Raw genomic sequence first — 18,825 nt, 5'->3', positions numbered from 1 at the left:
ATAAAGTGCCATATGTGGGATGTATAGACCTAGGGAATTAGTCAGTTATGCATTCCTCATACTGCAGGGCAGCATTGTATCTGGGCTGGTCAGCTATATGTACTGATGATCAGTTAATCAAGGGCATTTGATTGGCAACACCTGTCTGCTACTTAGCATCTTAATTCCTATGGAAGCAGTAAGGTTGTATTTAGTTTTTACACATGGATTCTCCATTTTGGCTTTATTTTTGTAGAATAAATCATGACACAGTCTAATATGTCATGTATTTTTGTTCATCTGAGGTTGTATTTAATAAATTTGTAGACCTGATATGTAAAACCATAGAATTCAAAGAGGGTATACTTTCTTTTTCACACAACTGTATATGAGATATTTCCAAATTCCATGGAACTTAGTAAAGTGAATACTTTGTTGAACAACTGAACCTGTGATGTTATTACAAATTATCCACAAACTACCATATATTTTCACAATTGTTTAATGCTCATCAGCTAATCTCTGAGAACTTTACAATACATGTACATGTGTTAGGTCACGTACTTAATTAGGTTTTTCCACCTACTCTATCTATACACTGCGATTTATTACATCGCTATTACTTTTAGTAATTAGTTGGTCAAGTATTAAAATATGGTTTCTGAATTTTATATAAGAGAATACTTGTTAATCAATTTAAATACAAAGATGTTATACATATCCCAGGCTTGAAAGTTATAGTGTGTGTTTTACCAAAGTCAATCTCAAATAGCAATTTGGAATACATAATTAGTACTTAAACCTTTAAAAAAGGGAAACAAAGTATATTTAATCAAAATTTTATTATCAATTTTGAAAAACAAACATTAAGACAATATTAAAAAAACATCACTGCCTATGTAATTTCCCATGTCATTTGTACCAGTGTTAGCAATTTAAAAAATACTGTGATGGTAATAAACGCTTGTCTGAGCCTCCTTGGTATGCAGAAGATCTATTCTTGGCAATGCAGGTGTATTTAAGGCAAGAAGCCTCCTACTCCAGTCCAAGAGTACCATCGTAATTTAATAATTAACAATTAATTACTGATCACTTTTACCACTATATGTAGAATTATCCTTAAAGTCTTGCCGCCACTAGTGAGAAAAAAATAGCCATATTGGCCCAAAAAAACATGGAATCTTTAATCAAATCAGTCCCACTCTTGAAATGAACTGTTTAATTACAAGCTGGCAGTATCTCTGATGTTAAGATGTGAAAATGCGCAGCATATTTTTCTTGAGGCCCAGGGGAAAAGAGCACCTTATATACCATAAAATGTCTTGCTTTGAATTACATGTTTTCCATACACACACAGATAAACTGTTTCTTTCTTAGATATGGCTGATGGTATACTGTACAGGTATACATTAATTACAATTGGCATACTATAGGCAGAATGGGAACCGTGTAAATGAGTGTGCCAATATAGTTCTTCAACATCTGACTGTAGTACTGTAGATGCACACTAGGTGGTGATGTTTGGTTTCTCACATCTCACCCAAAATATGCCATACCTCAGTGGCTCAGCTCAGCTAACCAAAACACTGTGATGCTACATTATTACACAATGAACAATTTAATACAATTATATGCAATACACATGTAGAGAGACAACAAGAGAATACACCAGTGGCCAAGTTTACATAAATCCATTCTCATATTGTGTGTAAAACAAGCTGGCACATAAAACAAATGTGGGCCCCCTAGGGGATTTAAAGGGAATTTCAAGAGATTTAAGCTACAAAAATACAAGTGACCAGCAGTGCATTTAAATAAAAATAGAAATGTAATTTTAGAAGAAAAGGGCTGGGTATTTAAATTTAACATAACCCATAACTTAAAATGTACTCAGGTGGGGGCTCCATATGGTCCCAAATTTGTAATACTTGCTGTCTGTATTGTAATAATAATACTTTATACTTTGTTACCAAAGAGGCAGGTTATTCACATTTACAATTAAAGAAACCTCGATTCAGTTTACCCCATGTTTAATCAAATTTTCCCTTTGTCAACAATGCTTATTATTTTTTTTTTATATTTTTATTTATTGATATACTTATTCTTACTAAGGAGTATCAGATGGGCAGTTTTTTTTAAAACCTGGGGCATATTACCTAGCACATACGAAGTTGCCACACCACTACTGCGGGAGAAGTGACATTGTGTCACATAATCCAGCTGATTGCGCAACTCCAGGTGGCACATAAAAAGAAAAATCCTGATCTAGGGGCGGCTTGGATGCCAATCCAGTCTTAATTGTTAGTAGACATTCAGGTTTAGCAAACAATGACAATTTTTTTTGATTAGTAAACAATTACAGAAGTCCTATGAATAGAATATAAAATATAAACATGTATCTATCTAATCTCTTGCAATACACATATACATATATAAAACTGCGTTGGAGAGAGGTTGGATCAGAAAAAGCAAAATATACATATGTATCATATATGTACAGAAACCTGCTGTAAATTATCAAACGAGAATCACATTTTCATTCCCAGGTTAACAAAGACCAACCGTATACCTGATGTTTCAATCCAACCAATGCAGCTTATCTTTTGTAATTGTGATAACTAAAGTGTCCCACTATCAATATTTAATTTGTGTATACAGTTAGCTTTCCAATTAGGATTCAATGTGTCCTTGGTGAGGAAAACAATAAATAAATCATTTTTTTCCATGTTCGTGGCATTTTTCGGAACATCAATACTAGGAAAATGCCTTGTTGTCGTATCCTCCCTCAATTGTCGTTATTTCTACACCATTGGGAACTTTATGGAGATCACGAGTGCCTTTATATCTTCCCTCACGATGTTTTTCAAGGGCTGGTCCCCATTCTGGAGTGGGCTGGCAGATCTTCTTAAATCGCTAAGAAAAAAAGCATAAAACCATGATTACATTCCTTATGATACACGTGAACCTAAAATATACATCTTTTCAGTATATCTTTCTCTCCCCTTATGGTTTGCAGGTCATGCTCGCTTTATGGTGGGTCCAGGTATTCTAATAGTATATCATGTTTCATCAATCTTATGTTGGAAGGGGCTGAAAAAATACATTTAGTGGCCTGGTGTGAAGCATATCAGAATCTGCCAGTGGAGGTTTTAATTGTAATATTATTATCTTTTATTTATATAGTTTAAGCAGCACTTCTTACAGTCCAAATATAACAAAATAAGAACTGACAAAGACAAACTAGGGCCCTGCTTGCAAGCTTACAATCTGTAAAAGGGTTTACCTAATTATCCACAAACTAAGGCATTGAGTCCATGTATATACTTGTGTCCTTGTTTACAGGTAATAGTGATGTAAAGTTACAATAAATTGGGTTGCCCTTGTATATGACTAGTGACTATCTCTCTACCATTTGAAGTGCCACCATAGAGTTATTCCCCTCTTAAATGTTTCCTAACCACAAAGCCTTCATCTAGCATAGCAGTAGCATGACCCTAAACTCATCGGGTATGACCTGGAAGTCATTAGTACGGATTCTGTTGCGTCTAGGTTACTAATCGATCTCTGGGCTTACCTGAAGAAAGGTTCCCTTAGATTTGAATATCTTTATTCCGGCTAGGATAGGAATCCATATGATGCAGAAAATGATCATGCACCAACCTATAGCAATGCCCCATTCTGGGTATTCAATCGAGCCATGCTTTGGATTTTCAAAGGTCACCAATGACCAGATCAATATGGCCTGTGGAAAAAGCAATGAGTTGTAGAATTATTCATGATACATTGTATTCAAACATTGTTATGCAGTTATCCAAACAATACATAGATGGCTATGAAGTATATAGCATAAAACTAAACCTGACAGAAGTTCAGGAAGAGTCATATAGAACCTGATGGCAAGGATACTTCTTTACAACATGGATAAGTACAGAATTATCTTTTACCATGGACATGGAGTTGCATTAGCTTACCATCAGTAGCAAAGGGGTAATAACGAACCAGCAGATTCTCCACCACAGCCAAAAGGACCAGTGTTTTTTCCCAATCATCATTTCGATATCTTCAATGAAACGGTTTCCGCCTACAAAAAAACACAAAAAAGTGTATCCTGAGCATTTCTGTCCAGCCATGTTTGCTAAAGCAGCACAACACATAAAGCTATATAGAACCCCCATTTTCTAGGCGTGGTATGGGCGGAACAGAGGGTGGGGCCTGCAGTTTAGCCACACCTTTGGTTAAAAGCGTGTTTTATAGAAAATATTGGCTTATGCTATTTCTTTGATCCTGTACATATAATTTCCATTTCACTCGTATTTGTGGCTGAAATGCCGTGTGAACTCACCATAAATCCAACAAATTCCTGTGATCTCCAAAATAGCTGCAATAAGGATTCCCCATCCAGCGCAGAAATTATCAATCAGATCCACCCAGAAAATTCCTGCCTGCAAATAAAGAGTTAAAAATGTCAAGTGATTACCAAGCTGATGTGTGTGATGATCTGGGCTTCATCTACCATAATAATTAAAAAGGTCACTTGCATAATACCCATTCCATCATTTATTAGATTGATTTAAAATATTCCATGCGAAGGATAACTAAGAAGAAAGGGGTCTCTGCACATCAATCCAAGTAAAAAATTATTTAAATCAATTTCATTTTATTTGCCAAATAATGTATTTTTCAAATTTTATGTCAATAAAAAACAATCACTATTGCTTTTTTCAGATATCCTTAGGATGGACATCAAAGACATACCTGTGTAACACAGAGAAGGCCGAGGAAAAAGAATACGATACAGGCTCCCACTGTAATAATGCCTCGCATTTTCTTCATCACCTGTGGATAAGCATCATGTATGGTAGTTGTAATTGTCTCTGCGGAAAAATCGACATACAGATTTGTGTTACATTTCAATAGATTGGCCAACTTTGATCTTCTGTCTGTCTTCTGTTTGTCTCGATTTACCATCAGATATTAACCACATTATTGGCTTTATTATACAAATGTTGTAAATCCACTTGGAGTCTTGCTGTGTCTTTTGTTGTAAAACCTGCATAATTATTCACTTGGCCACAGATAATAGCCCTGACCTTACTTTATGGAAGCAGCCATTTGGCCTGGTGGCTAGTTCCCTTATTACTTATTACTCCTGCGCTGAATGAGTAGACCATAGATCTTTTAATCTACCATCAAGATAGAACTCACAATAAGTTTTAATATAAGTAATTTTTACCAGATAATTGATCCTTCATTACACAGAGCCGTGAGATAAAATTGTTACTTAATACTTTAGTAAATTTATCCCCGGATGCCCAGGAGAACTCTGGAACCCTGTCCAATGTGGGATGGTTAGCATTTAAAATCTCCTATTAAAAGTGTTTTTAAGTTACTTTAGAATTGTATCCTCATTTTATAAATATATATACCCCTCCCTAGTGAGTCAGATAATTAATTGTGAATAATTATACGATTAAAAATGCATCAGCCTGGGAAGTGAGTGAGGAAAATGCTCAATAGACCAGTTCTGACAAGAAGGTTACGGCAAATAGCCAAGATACTATATGTGAAAAGAAAGTATAAAATGGCCAGCAAAAGGATGTAAATACTGATAATCTTTCTCAGATTATACTGTTTATATATCAGTGTTTAGGTGTATAGTTCATTCAACAGGAAACTGAGGTTCAATATTTATTACAAGAGGAGTATATTTGTGAGTGCAATTAGAATATCAGATGTAATATAGGGATGTGTAATATAGATATATAATAGAGATAGCAGATAATAGCAGATAATAGCTAGCCATTAACAAAAATAAAAATAAAATGCAATATTTATAGTGAAGGCGGAGTTGCTTTTGAACCCAGTAAACAAAGTACTACGATGAACGTGATCTCTTAATAGGGTGGTTGTACTCACCTACAGAAGCAAACTGAGAATCAAGCCCAAGGGTCAGGAGCATGAAGAAGAATAAGATTGACCAAAGAGGGGCTACTGGCAGCTGAGACAAAGCTTCTGGATAGGCAATGAACGCTAATGCAAACCCTAGGATATGAAATATATATATTAATAAATGCACCAAACTCAGCCGATAGTTTAACCAACATATTGTCAGAATAAATATTTGTTTAGGGGAACATATAAATATATTCTTAACATTTTGTGTTAAACTTTCATTTGCAAAGTTAGATGTCGATTAGATTTACGCTCACCTGAATCTACGACGTCCTTCACTGGTTTTTGGGCTTTAAAAGCCATGTGTCCGAGGATGGAAAATATGGCAAAGCCAGCGAAAACACTTGTCAGGCAGTTGGTGACACACACCATAATGGCATCTGAATAGCAACTGTTGTGAAATTTGTTGTAAGATGACAGAGCCACCAAACCGCCCCAGGCCACCGATAAGGAGAAAAAGATTTGAGTGGCCGCATCCTTCCAGACCTAGAATGAGAATCAAAAACATTATATGCCGCTGAGATTCAGTAGCAGGTGAGCGTTCCTCCGCTGGATTGGTTATGAATGGACTTGTTGTTAAAACTCCAACCTGCTATCTGCATCATTAGGTACCTAATGCAACCCTACCCAAAGCCTTTTCCTAAATGAGAAAACCTTCTAATGATTTCCATTATGTAGAATGATTAACTTAGACGAGAATGTTGGAGAAAACTAATTCTGGATGCTATGCATCAGGGCAAGTATTTTCATTCACAAAGATTTATTCTAGGTCGGGGTAGACAACAAGCAATGTGGGTTGGTTAGCATTTAAAATCAACTATTAAATATATTTTTAAAAATACCCCTCCCTAATGAGTCAGATAATTAATTGTGAATAATTAGAAAGTGATAATTTAAACTGTATCAGCTAATTTTAAGTATTAAGTGTATACTAATAGGATTAGGAAGGGTAAAAACTTACATCTGCGTTGCTTAGCTTGGAAAAGTCTGACTGTTCTCCGATATAATAGCTGATCCCTTCGTAAGCACCTTCCAGCGTAGCGCCTCGTACCAACAGAATGAGAAGGACCACGTATGGAAATATTGCTGTAAAGTATACCACCTAAAAAAATATGATACATATTATAAGCTGTTTATTACAATAAAAATATTTCTGTCGTTTTCATGGAACATCTTGCAAGAATCTTTCGATTTTCAATAAACAGACATGAAGTCTACTTTGTATTCTACATATTCTCAACATCACTGACATGATAAGCAGAGGAAATTGACTATAATAAACAACTCTGGGGAATATTTTCTGATGCAGTCAACAAGGAACCCAATGGAATGCTCTTCATTATTGCCCCACAGCTAGACATATATGTTCCAAAATCTCCTTATGACTTATACTATATTGCACTTATAATGATGGAAAACAGAAAATTAGCAACTTTAAACAAACTATATTACTGTAAATAAACAATAACCCTGTTATTAAGCCCTTAAAACCTTTGCACACTGCTACCAGACAGTTACCAGATGCTGGGGACCATCATTCAACTTGGAAGTCTAGCGCGATGACGTGATCATGCGAGACTTCCTTCATGAATGGACACCTCACATCTATATACACTCAATTCAGGTATAGTGAGTGGTGATTTGTCAGAGACTGATCAGCAGCCTCAGAAAAGTAAAAAAAAAAAAAAAAAAAAAAAAATTTAAAAAAAATATCACTGCCTAAGATAAAGTAAAAAAGTTTCATTCAATTTCAACAGGACGAAACCAAAAAAAACAAAACAAACTAAATGTGTACAAAGTATGATGAACAGAGAGGAACACATTCTAAAATGAAGAACAAGACTGGATTTCTCACAAAGGGTGATTAGTCTAAACCCTATGGGAAAAAAGCTCGGATGAGCAAATATGAACTACAGGTAAAACTGGTATGTTCAGTAGGGAACATAATAAGAGTAAGTAAGATGCAACTTAGTGCCAAAATATACCTTCACGTTCTTCAACGTGTCACACATAAAATGAAATTATTCAAACAACAGATTGGGTGGTACTGCAGAATGAATCACAAAACTTCCTACATCACATCCTTCAAGCACACCTATACCAAATATGGCAAGAGCCCTGAATTTCCTAGGGCAGTCCCGTTTTTTGGGTCATGTGGGTCTGCCCAGGCGTAAAAATACTGCCTATGCACAGTAAATTACACCGTGCACAGCCAGCATTGTGTTTTAACTGTGTATGTCTAAGACACGCACAGCCTAAACACGTGTGAATGAGCTCCAAACTACCCAGTAGCTGTAGCGGGTAGCCTAGAGCTCAATGTTGCATGTGAGTGTGTGGCCCCACCCCCTTTAGACCCCACCCCCTTTTATCCCATTCAGAAAAACACAATCATTATATGGCCAATTAATTATACTATAGAATCTCAAAACTTTTGCTCAAGGTCCAGTCAACCCTCAACAAATGGGATAATAAGAGACAATGGTCAAAGTACCTCCTTGATCACTGAGTGAAGGAAAGCATGTCCATGTTGTCCAGGTATGGACAGAGGTTTCTAAGCAGTAGTCTGAGGGACTCATGGGACTTAAAGGCTGATTGATACTTTTAGCCTCAGAAAACAGGTTGGAAGCAGCAAAATAAGCCTAAAACATAGTGAACAATATGGCTCTTTGTTGTTGTTCCATCCATTCTGCAGAACACTTTTGTAACCGAAAGTCAGCACAAGAAAAATCTTTCATAGCGCTGTTGACTGCCTCAGACATAAATCCTTTAATTATGTAAAATAGTCACGTGACACAAAAGCAGACACTGATAGATTATTTCCATAGAGACCCAAAAAATCTTCTCAAAAGTTCCAGTTGTTGTTTTTTATGTAATAATCATGACATTTTCTCTATTTTCCATGGAATGGATTGGGAATTTTAATGTACAGTGGAGCTAGACCATGCCAAAACATCCTGTAATAACAGAAAGCGTTTCCTTCTGGCAGACATGGTAGGACCCTCAACGACAAACTGCTTGTCCCAACCACGAAAAACTCTCTCCAGTTTGGAAATCGTACGGGAAATACGTTTTTTATTACAGCGCCAAGCACCTACAGCACCTAGCAAATTATGTTAATATTTGGTTCAAATGGATTCTTTATGTGGCAATATAGATTCATATTTGACATATCAGTTCGCTTTATGGTGCAATATATTTTAATGGTTTACTCTACAGTATGTTTTAATGCGTTGTAGCTTATATTATTGACAGTTCAATGACTTGGGTTTAAAACCCAATATGTTTTAATGCCAAATACAGTGGTATCATTCACTTTAATATGCTATTGTATATGGGGCATTAAGTTCAATAGGACTTGCCCTTGCAATGTCACGGATTTATAGTGCCGTGCAATCTTCATAACAGAGTTGATTGGTAGGTGCTGTCTGTTAATGATATACATTATCAGGCTTCTAAGTGTAATTTAGTTTTATGTTGACTAAAAATGTCTGCATTTTAGGGCACCCTGGTACATAACAAACATCCCATCAAAAGGAAACCCTTCTTACGTACTCCGGCTTTGTTTATCTATTACAGTTTATGATGTAATAGTGTTTAGGTTTTATTGTCATTTTACTGTTCTAGTAGGTCATTTGTCATAATGAAGCAGTATGTCAGAATTTGCTTTCAGAAGACCTATGACATACATTTACAACAAAGGGTTAGTGGTCTCAAAAGCAACAAAAGTGATTATTATAATGCCCAAGTTTTTCTCTTCTATTTCAACATGCCCCCTATATGGCTGCCCTTGATCTCGGCTGATTAAGAAAAAAAGGTTTAGAACGGTTTAATGTATTCATTTACTAAAACTAAAGCCGTGCTGGTGACAGCCCCCCTTTAAGCTCATCTGCTGTCATTTAGCCCCCATCCAAAAGTCCCCCACTTGCATGTCTACCAATAAATGACATTTAAACCGGTGTGAAATCGATCTACCAATGTCAATGATACAAAGTTAGGAGGTTTTTTTTTTGAATGGTTATTAGATAAATGCTACATTTAATTTACAAGTAAAACTGAAATGCATTCAATTAACAAATATTAAACCACCATGCTTAAGGCATTTAGTCAAACACTTCCACAGGAGGTACATTCCAAACTTTACTATCCAGTACTGTTCTTTGTCTCAGACTACTGCGTGTAGGTGGGTAAGGAAGAAAAGTAAAATTAAAAAAGTAAAGTAGATAGATAGATAGACAGACAGACAGATAGATAGACAGATAGATAGATAGATTTACAACCTTTCCTGATGACTTGATTCCTTTAAACAATGCAGCTCCTATTATTATCCATGCAAGGAGGAGGCAGAGGGCCAAGTACCAGACGATTTCCCCGGTCTCATCAAGTCCACTTGAACGACGAAGTGCCACTTTCCTAAGCAATATCAACATAACATTTTAATACAGCTATTTATACAACAATACAAAAACAATATGAGTATTTCATGTTAACACAATCAAACAGGTCATCAAATAAGGAGAAGAATAATCCTGGATTGCAGGTATGCGGTTAAGGTTTGGAATTGGTCATCTGCAGCCTGTATCTGGGAGGTGGGCCAAGGTAGACATCGCCTTTACCATTGTATTAAGTAGTTACATGCGCAGTTTATGTTCTTTTATAGGGTGTAGGCGAGATTTTAGATTAAGCAGGAACTGTTCTGTCTGAACCAGCCAAAAACAGCTTAACAGAGGACAGATCGTCATACAGATTCTTAAAACAGACAGGATGGCATGCAGATATATATAATATCATGCAGATATATATTATATATATACATTCTTTTAATCCTCTAATGTTTTTATTAGTGTATACAACGTGGATTTGGAAAAAGTCATACTCATCATAGGTAAGAGACTTCAGCCTACATGAAGCACTTAACCTCAAGAAATCTCCATATAGATAGTGTGGAAGCGATTTATTTATTATCTTCATATACTCACTCCCAGTATTGTTTGCTTGGAAGTTCTGCCTCTAGAGTCACTGTTGTATTTTCCAGACAGGTGTAATTGTTATCCTTTACCCAAGTGGTATTAACCGTTTCGATACGATTAGGATCCAGAATGACATCACAAAACTCTGTGAAAGGAAATTCATCAATCATTATCATTAAATTGGTAATTAAACTAATTTGAGAGTTGAATGGGCGCAGCGTTGATACCTTATCTATCTTTTTGTTAGTTAGAATGTCAAACATTTGAAAAGAGAAAAAAATGTAATGGACGTGATTAATAAACCTCTGATAAGCTTCCCAAACAATGTCCACTTCCTGAACAAATATCCCACTGAATGTTCCTGATGTGTTTTCATCACATATTCTGTAAATCTATGGGATGTTTCACTTGTGGTCCGGAATGCTAACACACCGGTAGAGCTTAATAAGTAAACCATTCAGAAGTAGTTTAACTAAATTGTCTAATTATATAACAGTTCCCTGATACACATTACTTAAGTGATTTACATTCCAAACCAAATCAATGAAAACGATCGAAAGCAGGTCATTTTGGTGTTTTCTCACTAAGCTCCAATGTGAGTTGAATTTATAGTAAATGCATTTAATGAAATTAACGAGTTTCGTTTATAGTAAATAAATGAATTTTGACATCATCTCTAGTTAAAGTCATTTGACAATAATATATGCACCTGTGTTTCCAGCAAAGGGATGTTAACATATATATTGATTTCTTTACGATACATATCAATAAATAAACCGTCATGTAAGTTTGCGTGATTCCTACTGGTCTCTCTAGCTATATTTCTTGCCTGTAAATCTATGCATTTGTGACCATTTTTTGACCAACTATTTGCTTTTATTTTTGGGAAAAAAAACATTCACGCTTTTCATACACATTTTTTTTCAACAAAACAAAAGATTTACCTCTGGGTGTTCGACTACATTTGCTGTCAGACCATGCAAAACACTCGGACCATGGAAGGACGCTTGTGAAAGAAGCAAATAAATAATACAAGCTGTAGGCAATGATGACATTATAATATATGGTCACCATGGTTGAAATAAGGACCATTGTAATCCCAACACCTAGAAGAAAACAAAATAACATGTTTACTTCTTCCATATATGGACAAAGAGCATCAATTTGCCCTCTGTAATCATTTAATACATTGAAACTGTCAGATATTTATTATTTCTATTTAGGTTTCCCGCACACTGGTGGGATTTAAGGCATTGAATTAGACATGACCTTTCTAAAGGTCATTATTAAACCCAGGTGGTCTTTTATTAGGGACTATTTTACTTTAGCTGAGTTCAATGGCAACCCGTTTCAACCCGCAAATTCTATAGCATGGCTTTATTAGGAGATGCATAATGCATTGGCAATTCCACCATCAGTGATCCTGTCTGCTAGTGCTGCTGCCATACTCAAATACATTTATGGTAGATTACCTATTCTATTGTAGAATATTTTGTAATTATTAATTTTAGCCATTTGAACGTTTGGTTTATGATCCACTGGCAGTGTGTTCAGCCTCAGTCACTATCCTTAACACTTATAAAAGAAATAGTTGACCCTTCATCAGGTGTTGGTCTACTGACCTTCAAAGATAGGGAGGACTTTCCACATGGCTACTGGTCCCAAGCTAGAAAACTGTCCAAGGGAACATTCTAGAAAAAACAGGGGCAATCCAGCAAAAGCAAGCATGATAGCATATGGAATAAGGAAAGCACCTGAAAAAAAAAGAGACACAGGTCATTAATGGTATAAAGAAATAATGATGTGTTTTATATTGAAATAGTCATATATATTGATTAGATTTGGTTATGCAATTCCCCAATGCAATTATTCAAATCAGAAAAAAATTAAACTAAAGTTTACAAATAAATACCCACATTTGATGAGCCATCCATGTTATTATCTTCACTGTTGTAACATTTGCAGTGTGCGATACAAAATAAGCAGGGAAACCATTAACGGGATAACTTGTACTGGTGTACATCCTATGTGGATGGTTTAAACCTTTTTTTTTTTTATTTCCCTTGGTGTGTCATTATAATTTGAATTGTTTCACATCTTTCAATAAATCTGGTGACTCAAATCACACAAAGCATCGGGGTCACGTTTATTGACCAAAGAGGTGCCAAAGGATTGCAGGCTCTGCGATCTTTTGTCACCTTCAGGCACACATATCTGTAATTCATGCACTGCCTCGCGGGTTGCGGTGCCAAGTTTCCGGGAGGGATAGATATACCTGGACTAATCTCTGCTAAAGCTTTAAGAATTTGAGCCATAAAGGTCAATGATGTAATAGGTGGGTTTATTGCGCATAAGGAGAAATCAAGCATGGACAGGGCAGTCCTGCCGTAGATATTTATACATTTTAGGATGTCTATACGTTTAACATATTTTACTATGCATGTCACATATATTGGCAAATCTTCTAACCAATAGCTAAAAACATATTACAGAGACATCACACAGGAATCATAGGAAACATCTGGTTTCAAGTTATCTAAGGCTACGTTGCAAGGTGAAATTGTGAAATGTCTCAGGATTCTTAAGAACTTATAGCAAAACCTGGTACCAGTCATGGTCATGTAGTCGTACAGTAATGCCGCTAACCATATCCCATGATGTAATTACCTCCTCCATTTTGAAAAGTGAGGTAGGGGAATCTCCACACGTTCCCTAAACCCACGGCATATCCCACCATAGACAGGAGGTACTCTGTTTTACTGGACCAGTTTCCACGCTCGGTGTTCTCATCTCCACTTTCCACCACACCTTTATCCTTGACATTGAGAAAAATATATACAAAATGACGCATTTAGGCATTGTCTCTGTAAGATCAGTGTTAAAACAGCCTGGTATAGACAAGAGAAGCTAAGAACATCATCAAATCCAGCTACAGTTTCAGATCCATATGCCGCTCTAATACTTTGTTTTACACGCTTCTTGGAATACAAACAGCTGATGTATAGGTCATTTATTCAAAAGTAAATGTCAGTATAAAGCAGAGCTCAAAGGGATGTTTGCGTTATAGTTTAGGTTACAAAGAGTTTGCCACTAAGATCTGATTGGGGTTTAAACAAAGGTAGCTCTATATAACAATGTTTAGTTCTTGTACTCCCATGAAACATAATAATTTGCTGGTAAAAGATACGAATGTTCAATATTGAACCTATCTATTACCTCTCCTATAATAAAAATCTCCCAACAAGTATTTCATTGTTCTTATCTCTAGTCTGAGAGTACGTGTGGCTGTAAGAAGGTAAGCGTAATACACGGTGAGCTGTCCCAGAAGCTGCTTCAAAAGGGATGCATGTGAAGAAAACTAGTTGATCAATGCCCCCACATCGCTAAAGAACCTTTGGACCAAATGTTGAAGAGACGTCAGTTTAACGTTTAAACACGTAGATCAAATGCAGGAATGCATCCGCAGAAATGCAGTATTGCGAAAACAGGTTTTACCAGAACACATCAACCCAGCTTTTATTATTTTTAGTCTATAAATTGTTATTATGTTCCCTTTTCAGAATTTCCCATTTCCAGTGAGATGGTTAGAGATATAATGTCATTCAAACTCCACCTGTCTCCTGTAATTCTACGGCTAACACGGTACCAACTCCCATCTTTTATAAGTAAGATAGAAAGACTGATCAACAAACACGTAGAAAGGTGATGAATAGATAGATAGATAGATAGATAGATAGATAGATAGATAGATAGATAGATAGATAAAATGTACGTATAATTAAGGCTTCATATATATATTTAAATAATAATAAAGCTTTTAGACTACAGTAAGACAAGAAAACACGTAGACATGTTTGCGATCATGCTGCTTCTACATGGAAGTTAACATTGCATTAAAACACATATGTATGTGTATATACAAATATGCATATTTTTTTTTACACATTTTTGGAAACCAAACTGGTCAAACAGGAAGAAAAGCACCTTTCCAACTCAAACTGACCGCCAACTACCCGGGTAGTTCTTAACACACGGTGTAATTAATGGCACTTACCAGATCATGGCTTTCCTTCTTGTTGCAACACTTGAGGAAGTTAGGCAGCGAGATCCCCATTCCTGAAAGCAAAGAGAGGATAAATCGTGCTTGTTACTTTCCCAGGTACTTGTCTGTCCTTGTGTGGCACTTCGCCTGATGTCTTAGCCAACCTCTGACCCACCCTCTTCTTTTCACTCCACTCTCCAGTGAAACCAACTGGAAAGACTTCTTACACAATGCTCATTTTATACAGCCTCGCCACCTCCTTTAATTAATTCAATTCCAGCAAAGATGGCTTTCACGAATGGGATGGACAAATTATCTTGCAACATCTTCTGTAAATAATTTGCGTTAGAACAATGAAACACTGAGAGAAGTTTCAACGAGATTGAGTTTGGCTGACAGGTTCAGAATGTTTTGTGACTAGACGACCTGTTCACCTTAAATCATGAAACGTATTTAAGGAAATATTTCTGTGGAAGTCTTCCACATCGAGCGCTTGTGTAATCATTGTTATATTGCCTTGAATTATCTTTTTTTTAAAACATGTTTTATGCTGTTTTTTTTTAAAAAAATAAAAATAAAGAAAATACATGGATTTTAGTGTATAAGACACAGGTAAGAGATCCTAATGAAAAACATACCGCTCCGTGACACTCAGAATTACTTAAAAAAACCCAACCGATGCATCAAAAACATCTTAATGTAACAATTGAATTGTTTGAATAATGACATCATCTAATAATAATAATGTAATAAAAGTATCATGGTAAGTGATAAAAGTGCAAACAGGAATGAATCTTTATGTTTCTTTACAGATAATAATAGAGCGCCTTTGGAATCCGTAGCGCTATTACAATAGGGGACAACATTGTAATTTACAATTTCACAATGAGATGAACGCAGGTGACCACATACTGGTACAGAACAAGAAGACCCTGCTCTTTCAAGCTTATATGCCGATACTTGATTTATTTAGTGTTTTTTAAACAAACTTTTTATTCACAAATTTTCAACAAAGAAAAATACAATATCCTCCCTCTGCTTTATTTTATTATTATTAAAAAAAGAAAAGCAGCAGCTTACAGGGGTGCAAATGCATTGTGGTTGAGCGTAGGTCTCTTGTGCCTATCTAGGGGGGTAACAGCTATGATCCAGGTACCCGACATTATATCCAGTAACTCACCTACCCCTAGTAATGATACTGATAAGATTGCAAATGTCATGAATTAGGAGTCTTAAGTGACTGCCCAAAATGCCTTTGGCATCATGAACAAATACACGTGCAAACATGTTAGGGTGTATTCCAACCGAGGCGTATGGTAAGTGCGTGCTGAAACAATTCGGCATTAACCTGCACCCTGCTGATATGTTTGTGTACAACAAATATGGCCGAGCTCACCTACAATACCACCTTAATGCAATTACTAACTCATTTATTCTAGTTTGTTGTTGAGAAGTGATCACCTTCCCAGGTTCAGATTGCCTCCAGAACTGATGCCTTTGTGCAAATTATATTTCAAAACAAACATGGTTTAAATGCTCTAAAATATATTTACCATAAAATGTATTGCCATTAATTAGACTGTGAAATAATGTAGCTAGAACATGAAACAAAAGTACACCACCTCTTCATATTGTCCTGACATGATTTATTCATTGCATTAAATTTACTGGATTTTGTCTAAAATTTTTGCCAACTTGATTTACAAATCATTTCTCCCCTAACAAATATCCTGAAGGATTCCAGGGAACTATATTTTGTTGAGAGCCAGCTAAAACTAAGATATTTTTCTTATTATAAAATGTAAATTTCCTTTACATTGTGTATTTTTTTTATTTATAAAATCTGCATGCTTTTTAAAATATATACTGATGGTAGTAATCTGCATTTGTTATAGTAAATCTAAATTTGACATTTTTAGCAGAAAAAATAATAGATGAAACTATTATTACAAATACATAAAATTAAATAAATAATTTCAACAGCCTTACAATTATACATAGTTTAATAAAAAAAGAAAAATATTGGGGGGGTGTTAGCCATGCTTGTTCCTGCAATTTAAATACCCAAGAAAAACTAATAATCTCTATATGAAGAACGCATTACTACTAGTTTTAAAGGGCCAGCTTGCACACAAAGAACCCTGGAGCCTCTTCAGTATTCCATGTCAAAATTCTTATTTTATAGTGTATATAATGTAAATATTTTATTTGATAATGAGTTTTGATTTTGCCTTGGTTTCAGTGTATATCCATCAAATTGTGTTCTTGTTTATCACATAATATATACATATATATATATATATATATATATACATATATATATGCAAATGCATATGGAGTAAATCTTATTGTTAAATGGGATGATGGATATAATGTTGTGAAACTTTAAATATAATCAGGGCACCATTAATCTCTTAAAACAACAGCCACCCATAAGGACCTAGATGTTCTCCTCCCTGTCGCCTTGTTGTAGATTAGCTAATTTTTAATTTATTACTGTCATTAACAAAACCCTATTAAATAGTAAAATTACCAGTTAAAAAATATTTACAATATTAGGTGCTGTTCCCTTAAAGGTAAGGTAACGGTTAGTAAAGCACATGATGTTGGCTAATCTAGCGGGCAGGGACATGGAGTATTGGCTCGTGAACATAATGCCAAGGCATATATATATATACATATACACATATGTGTGTGTGTCACTTATCACTAGAAGGAAATGGATACAATCCTACAACTTAATGGCAATAACACTCAGAGAAAGGGAAATTGGCCAAAGTTTTTTCTTTTCCGAGTGAGAGAGAGGATATTGCCGTTAACCACTCTCTGGATAATCATTCACTTTTCTGTATTCCCTGGAACTACTTCAGTTTATTTGAGTTTCTTTCAAATTACCAAGGCACACTGCACTATCTCCAGCTCACAAGCAGTCGATAAGATTATCTTAATCCTCCTGATCCTCTGCAAATGTACCTTTTCTATAGCAATGATGTGTCTCCTTTAAAATATAACATATTTACACGAATATTGTTGACCATATTACAACTCTTAGCGTTACGTGAAATTTTGTCCCGCCATTCTAAAATAAACCACGTAGACGTAATTATTTAACACAATATGCTTTTATAAGCAGTCCATTATTATCCCTCTATAGAATGTCACACCTTGAGTGACAAAGCCAACTGAAATCTATTTAACTCATAAATTACATTCAGTTCAATGAGTGTAGGTTGTATACAGATTAAAGGAGAGGAAACAGTGGCAATTTATTCTGCAGGGATACTGGCCCCAGTAAAGTTTAACCATGCTGATGTTAAATTCCATATGGAACGATGGGTCCTAAAGGCTTGAAAACACCATTAAAAGGCACAAGTGCATAGTGACTTATTAGATGTACAGGGAAAGGGGCACTCAAGGACCAGTCAGGAAGGGGGATATGACTGCTCGTCTAGGCCTGTAGGACTTGTCAGCACCCCTCTTCATTTTTGGGGAGCCTTGTAACATTGTTGCAGTCTCCAATGGGCTAAAAGGAAGGTGGAAGAAGGGATCATCCTGTTTATCCTTCCACTGCAGGCACAGTTCAGGCTTTCCCGCACTTTCCCTGTGTTGGGTCAGGTTTGGTTGGTTGTTTTCAGCGGCAGTACTCCCTCCCGTCCAGCACTTAAAAGGTTATTGATTCTGGTGGCCAAAGAGCTTGGGAAGGGCGTCCTGAAGATGGCTGATGGCATCGGATGGGCTATGACACTTGGTGCAGGTGGTAGCGTAACCAACAGAAGTTTCAGTAGCTGGCGAGCCGTTTGGGTCATGTTTGTATCATGCTGTATTATGTTGTGTTTCACTGGTCAAAGGGGGGGGTATGTATAAGGTTGTGGCCTAATACCGTAC

The 18,825-nt window shown here is 36.0% G+C and overlaps 1 protein-coding gene across 1 annotated transcript; it reads right to left on the bottom strand.

Moving 5' to 3' along the window:
- Positions 1-1,578: 1,578 nt before the first annotated feature.
- On the bottom strand, positions 1,579-15,166 carry LOC128503512 (sodium- and chloride-dependent neutral and basic amino acid transporter B(0+)-like). The gene is made up of 14 exons (XM_053473628.1): positions 14,953-15,166; positions 13,566-13,713; positions 12,521-12,652; positions 11,843-12,004; positions 10,908-11,043; positions 10,209-10,341; positions 6,893-7,033; positions 6,189-6,417; positions 5,896-6,021; positions 4,735-4,853; positions 4,322-4,421; positions 3,951-4,060; positions 3,554-3,721; positions 1,579-2,892 (listed from the first exon to the last, which is right to left on the bottom strand). The coding sequence occupies exons 1-14, from the start codon at positions 15,010-15,012 to the stop codon at positions 2,734-2,736; spliced, it is 1,923 nt and encodes a 640-aa protein (XP_053329603.1). The 5' UTR covers positions 15,013-15,166; the 3' UTR covers positions 1,579-2,733.
- Positions 15,167-18,825: the final 3,659 nt, after the last annotated feature.

This window comes from Spea bombifrons, chromosome 8 (genome assembly GCF_027358695.1).
Source record: "Spea bombifrons isolate aSpeBom1 chromosome 8, aSpeBom1.2.pri, whole genome shotgun sequence".
Classification (NCBI taxonomy): domain Eukaryota; kingdom Metazoa; phylum Chordata; class Amphibia; order Anura; family Pelobatidae; genus Spea; species Spea bombifrons.
The sequence above is the reverse complement of the archived record's forward strand: the minus strand, read 5'-3'. Positions and strand labels throughout refer to the sequence as shown.